The 13,986-nt window shown below is 46.9% G+C and overlaps 1 protein-coding gene across 1 annotated transcript in view; it reads right to left on the bottom strand.

Annotated features, from left to right (window-relative positions):
• The window catches only part of LOC146356036 (uncharacterized), a 54,512-nt gene extending 44,067 nt beyond the window's left edge, over positions 1–10,445 (bottom strand). Inside the window, exons 1-4 of the mRNA XM_084830000.1 lie at positions 10,347–10,445; positions 2,598–3,611; positions 1,621–1,747; positions 1,047–1,114 (exon numbers count right to left, since the gene is read on the bottom strand). Coding sequence (XP_084686126.1) covers positions 1,047–1,114; positions 1,621–1,747; positions 2,598–3,413 — 1,011 coding nt within the window. The 5' untranslated portion in view covers positions 3,414–3,611; positions 10,347–10,445. The remainder of the gene's footprint in view (positions 1–1,046; positions 1,115–1,620; positions 1,748–2,597; positions 3,612–10,346) is intronic.
• Positions 10,446–13,986: the final 3,541 nt, after the last annotated feature.

Below are 13,986 nucleotides of genomic sequence, written 5' to 3'. Positions count from 1 at the left end.
GAATCTGTTATTCCGTGTCCTGCAGTCTGGGATGACTGAGAAGAGATCCTGGCCTTCCTCTCTGTGACAACCTTTCAAGTACTTGAAGAGTGCTATCATGTCCCCTCAGTCTTCTCTTCTCAAGGCTAAACATGCCCAGTTCCTTCAGTCTCTCCTCACAGGGCTTTGTTTCCAGTCCCCTGATCATCTTCATTGCCCTCCTCTGAACCTTTTTCAGTTTGTCTGCATCCTTCTTAAAGTCTGTTGCCCAGAACTGGACACAGTACTCCAGATGAGGCCTAACCAGTGCTGAGCAGAGGGGAACTAGTACTTCACATGATTTGGATGCTATGCTTCTATTAATGCAGCCCAAAATAGCATTTGCCTTTTTTGCAGCCACATCGCATTGTTGGCTCCTATTCAGCTTGTGATCTACAATTCCAAGATCCTTCTCGCTTGTAGTGTTGTTGAGCCAAGTATCCCCCATCTTGTAACTGTGCATTTGGTCATTCTGTTGTTTTCAGCCCAGCACTCCAGCCCATCAAGATCACTTTGAATTTTGTTTCTGTCTTCCAGGGTATTAGCTATCCCACCCAATTTTGTGTCATCTCAGATTTGATAAGCATTCCCTGCACCTCCTCATCCAAGTCATTAATACTTTCAGCGGACACATAGTTGTGCTCGCGTCTGGAGCTTCAAACTGGGCACGCTCATATGTTTTGCGAGAAAAAGCAAAATTCTCATACATTTCTAAGCGAGGTGCTACATATTTAGTGGATAATGTTTTTCTTGCAGGATTCAAAATCTGCTGGGTCTTCCAAGTGGTCCTCCAGATGTTGTTGGACTCCAAGTCCCATCACCCCAGCCAGCATGGCCAATGGCCAGGGGTGATGGGATTTGTAGTCCAACAACATTTGGAGGGCCACAGGTTGCCCACTCCTGCTATAGATCCAAAAGCAAAGGAGTCCCAAGACAGCATGCACCCATCGTCCCACTTTCCTAAGCCACGTAGCAAACGATCCCACCCACCTTTCTTGGACAATTCCCCACTTGTCTTCCATCTTTACCTGAGTTGGCTCCAGAGCAGCATGAGGAGGAGATGACTCAGAATGCATCAGGGGTGTTGTCCCACCGACTGTAAGGGAGAAGGAAGGGATGGTGGGAAGAAAAAGAAAAGACATTTACCATTATGTTAGTCTCATTAAAAAAAAACAAAAAACTTTCTACTCTGCTTCCAAAGACCCGAGGAAGGCACACATGGTTCAGCCCATTTTATAAACAGAGCAAACCTGTGAACAGGTTAGTCTAAAAGAGAACACAATAAAATACTGGGCCCTGACGAAACAACTGAATTAAGAAGCCCATCATATGCTATTAAATGCCTGGGAGCAGAGGAAAGTCTAAACCTGACACTGGAAAGATGACAATGTCGGTGCCAGGCAGACCTCAGTGGGGAGTGCTTTACACAATTGAGGGCCGACACTGAAAAGACCCCTGCTATCCTCATTTGGGATTTTTGAAATAAAAGAAGCTGAATAGGAAGATGACACGCAACTGAAGAAAAGAAAAAGTTGAAACAGGCACGGCTAAGTTGTATCAGGAAAAGCTGCGAGTCCCTCCCGTTTCAATGCAGGCCATTACCAAGCAATCTGGGATCCTCCTGCTCCTCCTTGATGCCTTTGCAGAGCTGTCCTGGTCTGAGGGCCAAAGGTAACAGGAAGCCCACAGCCACCTCCCCCTTTTCCTCCTCAGATGACCCCAGCAGCGCCTGGAACAACAGAGAGAGGGTCCCAATACTCAGCACTAGACTGGCCGCTTAGTCACTGCCCCCCCAAAGTACATGCATCAGCAGAAAAGAGGGCACACATCTGGATAAAATTAGCCCTAATGCGCATTAGCACAACCCTCCCCACCCCCCACCCCCAGTGAAAAACTGGACCACAAGTCCACAGAATCCACATGACTTGGAAAAAGCCAGCCCACTGCAGAAACCACAGGTTGGATTCATAAAAATCCAAACTCATTCAAACCAGTTGTGGATTTCTCTGACACCCCTTACCCTCAGCCACTTCACAGTGATTAGGTAAGCTCAAAAACACCCCCCAAATTCAAAATAAATGATAAAACACCTTCTCAGAAGCCATTTTTCTCAGAAATGGTCTGAGATCTTTCTTTTCTTATCTCCCTAGAAATAAAAGGCCACGCTGAGAAATTTTCTTCATCGTTTTTTTTGTGGTGGCTGCCTTCCCTCTTCCCACCCCCAAAATGCCCTGGAATAACACTAGTTATGGGGCACTGTGGAGGAAGCCAAATAGGAGGCCAGGCTGCCAACACAGGTGGTCCCGTTGACACTCCAGCAGCAGTGCAAAAAACCAAAAATCCTTAGGGAAAAAGAAAGAACCTGTACTTCAACCCCTGCCAATGGGGAGCGCTACCTATGGGAAACTCTTGGAGAATTTCTCCTCCCCCTGGAGAAATTCTGTGAAATTGTCCTTCTAATTTCTCAACCCACGAATAGGGTGGAGAATTCTGAGGGGCCATTTGAACACAGCTTTAAAACAAAGGCATTTCAGGGGTCACCAGAAATTATCCACAGACCCCCTCAGATATCACCTCACCTGTTCTTCCCATCCCTTCAGCTTCTCCTGACTGAGCAGGAAGTCCTCAGCCAGGGCCACCGCTTGGGCACAGGTCTCCGGACCCTCCGCCTTCACCCAGCTCTGCATTTCCTGAGGCAAGATGGTCACGAATTGCTCCAGGATGAGGGTCTCAAGGATCTGCTCCTTGGTGTGTTTCTCCGGCTTCAGCCACTGATGGCAGAGTTCCCGCAGTCGGCCGCTAACCTCTCTGGGCCCCTCCACCTCCCGGTAGCAGAAATGCCGGAACCGCTTACGCTGGATCTCGGCACCGATTTCATCTTTGCCTGGAACATCTTCCTTCGCCAGCTTGTGATCTTCCCCATCTCTAGCCTCCAGACACTTATAAGCCGCTTCGGGTTCTCCGTTGAGGCCTGGCGAAATCTGGCTCGCCCCCTCTGGTCTTGGCCACTGGTTGGTTTTGGTTTCTCCGTCGAAGGAGACCAGAGATAACTCACTGGCATTCTTATCACCTAACTGTGGCTCTGGATATTCCCACCCCGCCTGAGGGGACTGCAACGCCCTCAGAAACTCCTGCCATTGAACTTCCCAATGTTGAGCCAGCCCCTCCTCTGGTTCCTGTTTCACCGGCAGCGACGTCGTCCATTTTGGGAACCCTTTGGTGGCTCCAGCCTGAACAAAATGATGGCCCTTTGCTCCTCCTCCTGGTCCCCACTGCCCATTCATAGGATCTGAGGCTTCTGCATCTTCTGTTTTAATGCCAGCAGACAACACAGGAGCGAAGACATGCTGGAATGGGCGGTCCGGGGCTGTCATTGCACCTCCTTCTCCGGACATAGCTTCACCTCAGGGAGACCGGAGCTCAGATTTGCTTTGTGCTGATTAATTGGAGGGAAATGCGTAGGCTCTGGCTTCTGGCCTGTAAAACTTGGTCATTCAGAAAAGCCTCAGGACTTGGTTGCTAAGGATAGTTGGGTTGAGGACAGGCACACATGGAAGCTGGCTTCATGCCTAACCCACAAGACGGGCTTCTCCCTGAGGGAAAGAAGACACAAATATGATAGATATAAACAACTCAAGAGTCTCCTCAGCCACAAAAGACAATACTCCAGGGGCGTCGAATGTCAGGCCCACAGGCCAAATCAGCACCTTCTGGGTTCCCAATCTGACCTTCTGGGATTAGGCAGAAGGCCACGCTTCCTTCCCCTTTCCCAGCTTTTGCATATATTTTTCTGTTCTAAAAGGTTGAAATGCCTCCCCTGAGTCTTTGTCCCTAGCAGTAAGAGCTATAAGCTAAAATATGTTTGGTCTTTTGACCCTGCTCCTTTTGCATTTGGCCCCCACCAACCAACGGAATGTGGTCCCCAAGAGCTTATCTGAAATTAAATTTGGCCCTCGTGCTGAAAGAGGTTTGATATCCCAGTAATACTCCATAATATAAGAAGAGCCCTGCAGGATCAGGCCAAAGGCCTATGTAGTCTAGTATTGTGTTTCCCACTAACCAGATGCTCCCAGAAAACCCACGAATATAGCTAGAAAAGCAAGAGCCTTCCCACACTGTGGCTTCCCAGTGCCTGTTATTCAAAGGTACACTGTCTCTGAGCATGCAGGTCCTATTTAGCTATCACAGCTAACAGAACCTCCTCGTTTTCAAAGCTACCTAAGCAGGTGGCTTTCAGCATACGCTATCAATCCCACAACCTGTATGCCTTGTCACAGTGTGAAGAAAGAAACACTTTCTCTTGCCTGCCTTCATTCTACTGCCAACCCATTTCATCAGCGCTACAACTGTAAGGTCTACTTAGGGATGTCTGAGAAAACCGAAATGGATTCAAATGAGTTGAGATTTCTTTGAATCTGATCTTCGGATTTTTCACTTTTGGGGGGATTTATGTTAACTCGCGTTAATATGCACTACCGCAAAGGTGCGCTAGCGCTAATGTGAATTCGCCTTAACACGCACTTGCATTAGTACACTAATGCAAATTAGCACAAGTGTAACAACATTCTGGTTAAAAAAAATCTGATTCTGTTAATGAGTGGACAAGGGAACGAAAGACACCTGACAATCTGCAAAACACAGACAGAACGAACTTAACAAAATCGGTACAGGAGTGCAGAAGACCTGGCCTGATGGTTTCCCCAATCAGACCAGTGGAATGGATTCCGCCGGGGGTGTTGGCCTTGGCCACAACCAAAACTGACATCATCCAGTCCACAGAGGGCATGGGGGGCGGCAATCCAATCCCTTCCACCCATATATAGTTCTGCACCCCTGGCCTACTATGATGATAGTGGGAGAAAAAGCTTTTCTCTATTCAGTTTTTTTCCCTTTCCTTTGTCAAGTTCTAGAATACACACACTTCTCCATCCATCAGCCTTGAAAATAAGCTCACAAAAGTGACTAGCCTGCAGACATTTTTATCAGCCTTCTTGGGGGCTGGCAGAGGTAGAATGGAGAATTTCGGCCCTCCTCTCGCAGCCCACATTGTTCCCATGCTGGGTGTAGAAGAGGGACGGAGCACTTTGTCCCTCCTCCTCCAGGTGCCTCACTTGCCTGTATGCAGTAGCGGAGTGGTAAATTTCAAAGCAACAATCAAGACAGTCCCAAAATGCAGACAGTGGTGTTGACCCACTCACCCTCTGGAACACATTAGCAATGGTTATTAGACAGGCCTCTGCAGTTCTGATGTTTAAATGTCTCCTCATAAGAACATACGAAGAGCTGTGCTGGATCAGACCAAGGTCCATTTAGTCCAGCATTTTGTTCACAGTAGCCAAACAGATGCCCCAATGAGAAACCACAAGTAAGGCATGAGTGCAACAGCACCCTCCCGCCTATGTTCCCCAGCAACTGGTGTTCATAAGCATACTGCCTCCGGGGTTGGACTCGATGGTCTTATAGGCCCCTTCCAACCCTACTATTCTATGATTCTATGATACTGGAAGTAGCATCTGGCCATCAGGACTATCAACTATTGATAGCCTTCTCCTCCGTGAATTTGTCTAACCCCCTTTTAAAGCCATCCAAATTGGTGGCCATCACTAGATCTTGTGGTAGCAAATTCCATAGTTTGACTCTGCGCTGTGTGAAGACGTCCTTCCTTTGATCTGTCCTGAATCTCCCACCACTCAGCTTCATGGGATGACAGTACTGGGTTCTAGGATTATGAGACAGGAAGAAAAATGTCTCCCTCTCCACTTTCTCCACACCATGCATAATTTTGTACACCTCTATCATTTTGTACACCTCCTTCACTTGCCTTTTCTCTAAGGTAAACAGTCCCAGATGTTGTAACCTAAAGACCCATCTCTTTACACAGGCTTTTCCTGAAGGGTGACCCTGCCAGCCGTGGTCTGCAAAGCACAGCAGAATGTGCAATTTTATTGCTGATTAGTATTTTTATTATTGTGTCATTGTATTGTTATATTTTACTGTTGTTTTGATGTTACAATATTGTATGTTCACTGCTTTGGAACTTTGTGGAAAGCGGTATATAAATCTGATTAATAAATTATAAACAGACAGACAGACAGATGTTGCTGGGAAAAGCCATTTTCCCTCTGTTACTGTGAGGATTGCAGCTCAGCTCAGAGGGAACAAGGAAGTCTGAGGGGGGTGGCAGATGACATCAGCATCCCTGTTAATCAAAAAGTCCTGGCGCTTTGGCCCTGAGAGCCCAGCTTCCACTACACCACTGCCTGAATGCTATTCTTTGTTATCTATGGCTACCAGACTAGTGTTCTCTCTCTCTCTCTCTCACACACACACACACATACACACACACACACACCTAGGCCATCACACAGAGATGATTAAGAAAGGACTGGAAAATGTTGTATCTACCTTATGCAAATCAATGGCACAGTCACATTTGTTATACATTGGGCAACTCCAGGGAGGGCTACTGTCTGCACAGAGCAGGGGGGTCAGACTAGAAGCCCTCCAAGATCCCTTCCAACCCTACGGTTCCATTTATGCCCTGCTTGTGGACACGTCTGGTTTGCCACTGTCAGAAACAGGACGTTGGACTAGATAGGCCTTTGGTCTTATGTTCTTATTTCACAGGGACCTGCTGGTCTCACAAGCTCAATCCTCAACTGAAGTTATCGGAGCCATCAATTCCAGGCCTTGGGTGGCAGGCCTGCCCCAGTCTACAGACAGCTCCCTGATCTGAAACAGCTGTTCACCAGCAACAAGAGGCCACCTAACACAGACACAAAGACAGGGACCCTGCAACAAGCCCAGCTGTCAACTCTGTCCCCATATCTCAGGGATGTTGAACCTCAGCTCATGGGCCAAATCTGGCTTGCCTGGGGTCCCAGTCTGACTCTGGCAGCTGAGGGTTTGGCAGTGTCTTGGCTTTTGAACAGTTTTTTCCCCCATTCTAAAAGGTTGAAATGCCTCATCTAAAGCTTAATTATTGGCAGGAAGAGCTTTCAGCTAAAATATGCCAGTATTTTTGGTGCTTTGGTCCTGCTGCAGAATGGAAGGTCGGCAGGTCAGCGGTTTGAGACCCGAGTGCTGTGTGACGGAGCGAGCTCCCGTCTTCAGTCCCAGCTTCTGCCAACCTAGCAGTTCGAAAGCAAGAAATTGCAAGTAGATAAATAGGTACCGCTTCGGCGGGAAAGGTAACAGCATTTCGTGCACTTCGGTGTTCAGTCATGCCGGCCACATGACCACAGAAGCGTCTCTGGACAGCGCTGGCTCTTCGGCTTAGAAACGGGGATGAGCACCGCACCCTAGAGTCGGACACGACTGGTTGGGGACACCTTTACCTTTTTACCCCTGGCATGTGACCCCTGAGAGTTTCTCGGAAAGAGAATTTGGCCCTCAGGCTGAAAAACCTGCCATATCTACTCAGCCAGCACTATTATAGATGTCAGCAAAAACAAGGATTCATTTACCTGCTCAGCTGCCAACAAGATATATACTAGTGCAGGGTCCTCAATGTGATGCCTGTGGGGACCTCCACCGGCACCCGTGAAGCTCTCCACTCCCTGCCTGCCACATTTTTAAAAAAATAAAGACTTAGAAAAATGTTAGAGCACTAGGTTCTTCTTCCTGTTCCTGAACCTGCCACTGATCAGTTGTTCAGCATGCAAGAAGAGAAGGGAAGAGTTCCTTCCTGGCCTGACCCAATCTTCTTTCATCCCTGCAGACCTTTCCCTTTTACTGTCTCTCTCTCCCCCCATTCCCAGCTACTAGCCTTGCTATTTCTCTCCACGCAAGCCCTTTCCTCGCCATTTCTCTCCCTCCACTGTCCTTAGCCTTCTTTCTTTCCCACTCACCCCTTTATTTTGCTGTTTCTCATTACTCCCAGCCTCTAGCCTTGCTCTGTCTCCCTCCACTCTTTACTTCTCTGTTTCGCCCCCCAGCCTCTAACCTCACTCTTTCTCTCCCCTCTACCCATTTGCCTTGTTATTTCCCCCTCCTTCCCAGCCACTTGCCTCACTTTTTCAATCCTCCCCCCTTTGACTAGCCAGGAGCCCAACAGCCAAGTCCTCCATGGGAGCCATTTTGTGGTGGTGTCCCACAAATGTGTCCACGCATCCGAAAAGGTTGGGGACCCGTTTCACTTGAGTGAAAACAAATATCCCCAAGGACCATCAAATAACTTGCTCCCTATCCATCCTCCATAGCAATGCCCCCATTTCACAGGCCTTTCTCAATTTTTTCATGCAGGTGTTTGGTTACACGCTCAACCTACCTAGCCCTGCAGGGAACACCTCCCCCATCTGCCACCACCAATAAATAAATTTTTAAAAGAGCCTTACATCAATTTAATTCCCCCTCTTGTTGATAAGATACCAGATGTGAAATTGACTATGGCCTGCAAGAAGCAAGTAAGGTTGCCAATTTTAAAAATGAAAAAAAACAGGCCCCTTCTCCTGTGCCTTGAATAGTAGCTGAAGCTGCAGATATGAGCTATTATCCAGGTATTAACAGGTGATAACAGAAGAAGAGCCCTGCTGGATCAGACCAAGGGTCCATCTAGTCCAGCATTCTGTTCACACAGTGGCCGACCAGCTGTCAACCAGGAACCCACAAGCAGGACATGAGTGCAACAGCACCCTCACACCCATGTTCCCCAGCCACTGGTGTACATCGGCTTACTGCCTCTGGTACTGGAGGTAGCACATAGGACTAGAAGCCATCGATAGCCTTCACCTCCATGAATTTGCCCAGTCCCCTCTTAAAGCCACCTGAATTGGTTGCCATCACTACGTCTTGTGGAAGTGAATTCCACTTAATGCTGGATAACACGGATCTCTGTGCTGTCAAAAGCTTCCCCTGCTGGCTTTTGTCTATTAGAACATACGAAGAGCTCTGTTGGATCAGACCACATGCCCATCTAGCCTCACATCCTGTTTCTCATGGTAGCCAAGAAAATGCTTCTTTGGGAAGCCCAGAAGCAGGACAGGAGCACAACAGCCCTTCCTGGCTGTTGTTCCACAGCAGGTTTTATTGTAAGATACATTGCCTCTGTTCCTGGAGGGTCCAGCGGGCCATCATGGTTAGAAGCCATTGAAGACCTATTCCTTGTGAAGACGACACCTCCCCCACCCCCATTCAGGGCACCCCTGCACCAATCCTGAAAGCATCATTGCGTACAATTCGCAGTGTGCGTGCCGCATTTGAGGTTAAAGCTACAACATGCCCCAGCCCCAAACTTTCCTGTTTATCCTTGAACAGGGCAGACATGCGAATCCTAAACAAAGGCGCATATACTTTGAGGAGAAGCTGCACCCACCAAAATTCTCTCTGCTGTGCAGCTATACAGGCACAGGACGGGACCCAATCCTATCATTACATCCAACACCCTTCAAATGTAGCCACCTGGGCCTGGATCCAGGATCTACCTTCACACAAGAAGGGACCTTCCTTGAGATGGGCAGCTCCACTTGTGGAAAGTCCCTCCATCCCATTTCACAACTCTCTGAGGAGCGTTTTTAGGGGGCTAGAGGGGCTGTTGTGGGAAGGAGGGGGTGAGGAAGTCCACTTCTACCAATGCGGTTGATCCTGATTAAATCTGGATCTGACCCCTGGACTGGATTGACACTTTCCCCCATCCCACGCATGCTCCTGTGCTTATTACAGAGGCCCTGACACACAGAAATTAAACAAGGGAGAGAGAGAGAGAGAGAGAGGGAGAGAGTTACTTCAGCTACAGAAATTTCAGCTTATCAGGTTTGGTGTATTAAGGTGCAGGAGAGGAAGGGCAAATAATAAAAACCTACCAACAACCCTTGCCCCCTAGTAAGTTTCCTGTTGATTAGAGGCAGAACTCCCCGATTTTGAACAATCTATAAGATTACAATTACTATTATTATTATTTGTTCAATTTATTAGACGCCTTTCTCAAGAAGAAAGGGGGGCGGAACTCAAGATGTCTTACAATAAGGATTAAAACATACACAAATTTAAAACAATTAACAATAAAATGCCAACCCCGCTAAAACAATGCATGTCTACTCAGAAGTACGTCCCACTGAACTCAGTGGGGCTTACTCCCAGGAAAGGGTGAGACAGGATCGCAGCCAAAATTTAAAAAATATGCCGTCAAAGCTTTTTGCAACCTCATGCAAGGGGTGTGGAACACAGGACCCATCTCTTTGCTTTTAATGCCTAGTCCCTGAGCCGCTTCTTTCGCCCCTGCTGATATTTCTGTCTATTTTTCCATCCATCCATCCATCCCTGGCTGATGAACCTTCCCTTTGTCCAAATCCTGGCATCCCCTCCGCCCCCTTCCTCTTTGCACAACTCACCCCACCTTGCAAGCCGCACCTCTGCATCTTCTGGGGATCTCTCTGAACCAAGGAGGCCAAAGAAAGCCACACAGGCAGTTTTCCCCCCACACCAAAGGGAGGGAGAATAATAATAATACAGGAAGGTCCTTCCCTTTTTCCCATCCCTCCTTCTCAACCCTTCTAGGGCCTTTCTAGGCGTCTGAGCAAAATCTGTTTTAACCCTTTCCGGGGGCGGGGGGAATGGGAAGAATCTCCAAGAGGGAAAAAGGTGGCCAGGATAGTATTGGAGTGGGGTGGAAATGGGGACAGGGTGGATCATTATGAAAAAAGACAAAGAGTTCGGTGACACCGTAAGTGAAATGCCTCACAGATTTGAGGTGGCGAAAGCTTCTCCTGAAAAACGAACGGACAACCTTTGCAGATGAAAACAACCAACAAAGATTAAAGAGCACACAAGTGCTATAACTAAAACACTGCTTTTTAAAAAATTGTATTTATTTCGTACCTATATCACCCAATAGCTGAAGCTCTCTGGGTGGCTCACAAAAATTCATACAAAAGTCTTATATGCCTTTTATTACAAAGTATAATTTACATTTTTACATTTAAATTTACATTTTACATTTACATTGTACGTTGACATTTTAACATTTACATTTTTATTTATAGAATCATAGAACAGTAGGGTTGGAAGGGGCCTACAAGACCATCGTGTCCAGCCACCTGCTCAATGCAGGAATCCAAGTCAGAGCATCCCTGACAGATGGCTGTTCAGCCTCCTCATGGATTCCTCCAGTGTGGGAGAGCCAACTACCTCCCCAGGTAATGGGTTCCATTATCATATTGCTCTAACAGTCAGGAAGTTTCTCCTGATGCTCATCCGGAATCTGGCTTCCTGTAACTTGAGCCCATTATTCCTTGCCCTGCACTCTGGGATGATCGAGAAGAGATCCTGGCCTTCCTCTCTGTGCCCTTTCAAGTATGTGAAGAGCACTATCATATCCCTCCTCAGTCTTCTCTTCTCAAGGCTAAACATGCCCAGTTCTTTCAGTCTCTCTTCACAGGGCTTTGTTTCCAGTCCCCTGATCATCTTTGTTGCCCTCCTCTGAACCCTCTCCAGTTTGTCTGCATCCTTCTTAAAATGTGGTGCCCAGAACTGGACATTTACATTTTATTACAAAGTGTATACATATATAACATACACGCAATATGATCCAAATATACACTCTGTAGGACAGCTCGAACTCGACCTTGGGGCCAAGGTTCAGGGCCCCCATAGGCTAAGGGGCCCCCAAGTGTCCACCCAAAGACCAGCAGGTGATGAGTGCAACAGGGAAGCAGATGCAAACTCTGTTTTATTCCTGCAGTCGTGATGGATAGCTTGGCCACAGTGGTAAAGGTACTAGTAACCTCAAGACTGGGCTACTGCAATGCGCTCTATGTGGGGCTGCCTTTAAGGCTGCTCCGGAAGCTGGAGCTAGTGCACGATGCAGCAGATTGGCTGTTGTCAGGAGCTGCCCCTTTTCAGCATGCAACTCTTTTGCTGAGGGAACCACTGGCTGCCTATTCGCTAGCAGGCCAGGTTTAAGGTTTTGGTACTAGTGTACAAAGTCCTAAACAACTTGGGACCACGACACCTCAGAGAACACTTTCTTACTTATCAACCTGCCCAGTCACTGAGGTCATCAGAGGACATGCTCCTGGTCGTTCCACATGGACCTATGGCCCGATTGGAGTCCACCCGGAGAAGAGCCTTCAATGTGGTGGCCCCCTTTCTTTGGAACTCCCTGCCCTTGGAGGTCAGGCAGGTGTCAACATTGTGTTGCTTCCAGAGCCTCCTGAAAACAGCTTTATTCCAGGAAGCATTCCTTAACTGACCAGCCACGGTTTTTATTGGCATTCTGTTTTTAAAAAGAATAATTTGAATATGCTGTTTAAATCCTTTGATCTTTTTACTATTTTACCCCTTATCGTCATCACTCCGGAATCTGTTTTAGATATGGAGCAGTATACAAATATTGTAAATAAAATAAATGGTGCTATGCTATCAGTGACTTTAAAATACAAAACTGCACATGCTCAGAGTTTTGTTTTTGTTTTAAATCAGAGCCGGCAAACACTTTTGTTGTTGCAGCTGTTCTAACGCAGTGGTCTTCGCTATTTTTCAAGTGGGAGCCACTTTGGCACACACACACACACACACACACACACAATTAGCGTGAGAGCCACATTAATTTACTACTAGAAGAGGTGAGACAGGCACACACATGTAGGGCGGCAGCAGCAGCAATAATAAGAATAACAGTCATAGATTGTAGGTGCACCATACTGGCAACAGCTTTAAAGTAAAATCCTCCCCATTCCAATCATGCCTCCCCCACCCTACTTTTTAATTCAGCATGTTTAATTATTATTATTATTATTATTATATTTACATCCTGCCTTTTTTTCCTCTTGCAAGGAACCCAAGGTAGCTTATCTAGACAGGTTCACCTGGCACCTATGTTGTACTCCTTTTGGCACCAGGTGAAGGATAAAAAATCGCAGGATAAAAAAACTTTTTTATTTTCCCAGCATTTTAGCACTCTAGTCTTTTAGTGCTGCTGTTTTAAATATCTATTTTAAGTCTCTGCATTGCTGCTAGGTTTTATCCTGGTTGTACTTTTATATTGTAGTTTTAAGCTTTCATATTTTATATTATTTTATGTTGTACTTTGTGGTTTTGATTTTTGTGAACCATCCAGAGAGCTTCGGCTACTGGGTGGTATAGAAATGAAATAAATATATAAAGATACATAGTCCTCCTCTTCTCCATTTTATCCTTACAACAACCCTGTGAGGTAGGTTAAGCCGAGAGTCAGTGACTGGCCCAAAGTCACTCAGTGAGCTTCATGGCCGATGGGGGATTTGATCCTGGTTCACCACAGTCCTAGTCCAACACTAACCACTATACCACACTGGCTCTCTGCCTTCTCTACTCTACACTGCAACACTATATGTTCAGTATTTCCACTACAGGTCGTCCACGAAGACACCAATGATTCTCTATCGGAGTCTGTCTGAACGATCCTACTGTAACCACAGAGGGGAAACTGTTTAACTATTGGATACTGCCCTTTGCTTTCATGTTATTCATTTATTATTACATTGATATCCCGCTTTTTTCCTCTTGCAAGGAACCCAAGGCGGCTCACATCGTTCTCCTCCTCTCCATGTTATCCTCACAACAACCCTGTGAAGTAGGTTAAAGTCACCCAGTGAGCTTCATGGCCAAGTGGGGACTTGAACCCGGATCTCTTGAGTCCCAGTCCAACACTCTAACCACTACACCGCACTGGCTTTTTCTCTCCCCACCCCCCATCTCTCCCTGCAAGCTCTGAAACTGCCTCCTGATTCTGGCTACTTGAATTGTGACCAGCTTCAATTATTTATTATTTATTTTAAGAAATAAATCCCATTACAATCTTTCAGCAGAGAGGGGGAGGGACGGAGGGAGGGATGGCGGGAGAGAAACCACCCTATTCTGAGATAAGGTGGAATTTGGGAAAGGAAAGGTTTGGGGCAGAAACAAGGTGAAACCTGCAGGAATTGATTCTCACAGCATGCTAAAGAAAAACCATGAGATCCCTTCAAAAACATAAATGGCACAGAGCTGAAG

This window comes from Heloderma suspectum, chromosome 2 (assembly GCF_057233095.1).
Source record: "Heloderma suspectum isolate Gila_16-S chromosome 2, 16-S_ref, whole genome shotgun sequence".
NCBI classification, from domain to species: Eukaryota; Metazoa; Chordata; class Lepidosauria; order Squamata; family Helodermatidae; genus Heloderma; species Heloderma suspectum.
The sequence above is the reverse complement of the archived record's forward strand: the minus strand, read 5'-3'. Positions and strand labels throughout refer to the sequence as shown.